Source organism: Diachasma alloeum, unplaced genomic scaffold (assembly GCF_001412515.2).
Source record: "Diachasma alloeum isolate Michigan unplaced genomic scaffold, Dall2.0 Dall_scaffold_00366, whole genome shotgun sequence".
In the NCBI taxonomy this organism is placed as follows: Eukaryota; Metazoa; Arthropoda; class Insecta; order Hymenoptera; family Braconidae; genus Diachasma; species Diachasma alloeum.
In genome coordinates, this window is record NW_021680505.1 from 884,341 (window position 1) to 884,917 (window position 577).

The window sequence follows — 577 nt, forward strand, 5'->3', positions numbered from 1 at the left end:
CCTTCCCCTTCTCCCACCACCACAAGGGAAGGTATATAAGGACTGCCCCCACACATCGGAGCTCAGAATCGGAGCTCATAGCCCTGAAGATGCAGACTGCAATGTTTGCGAAACGTCGGCGCAATGCTGAAACTCAACGCGGCATCCATCCGGAAGCCAACCAAGTCATTAATAATGGCCGCGAAAGCCTCAAAACTAATAACTTACTTCCATGTAATTTCCCTATTTCGGCTGATGATCGATGACTTTCATGATGAAATCCACGAAAGTCATCGGCTGAACTCTTATAAATTTCAGCAAACTGTTTCAGGCTATGAATCTCTTTCAAGCATTTCGAGAATGCGATATTCATAAGTGGCCAATATCTTGGCGAAAAGCCTTGATAATTTGCACACTCCGAGCTCATATCCCATTGGAAATGACTGCTGGAAAATTCTTCAAATTTACACTGAGCGGTTTCATAAACGTGAGAAAACAAAACTATGTACACCATACCATTTTATTTTCTATTGTTCACTTTCTACAGATTTTAAGATCGTCCATGGCATACATTTCAATGCTGCGAGCAATGCTCTGA

General features: G+C 42.5%; 1 protein-coding gene across 1 annotated transcript in view; it reads left to right on the forward strand.

Moving 5' to 3' along the window:
- The window catches only part of LOC107041471, a 5,822-nt gene extending 5,245 nt beyond the window's left edge, over positions 1–577 (forward strand). The window contains exons 6-7 of the mRNA XM_015262055.1: positions 311–466; positions 527–577. Of these exons, the coding sequence (XP_015117541.1) occupies positions 311–466; positions 527–577 (207 nt within the window). The remainder of the gene's footprint in view (positions 1–310; positions 467–526) is intronic.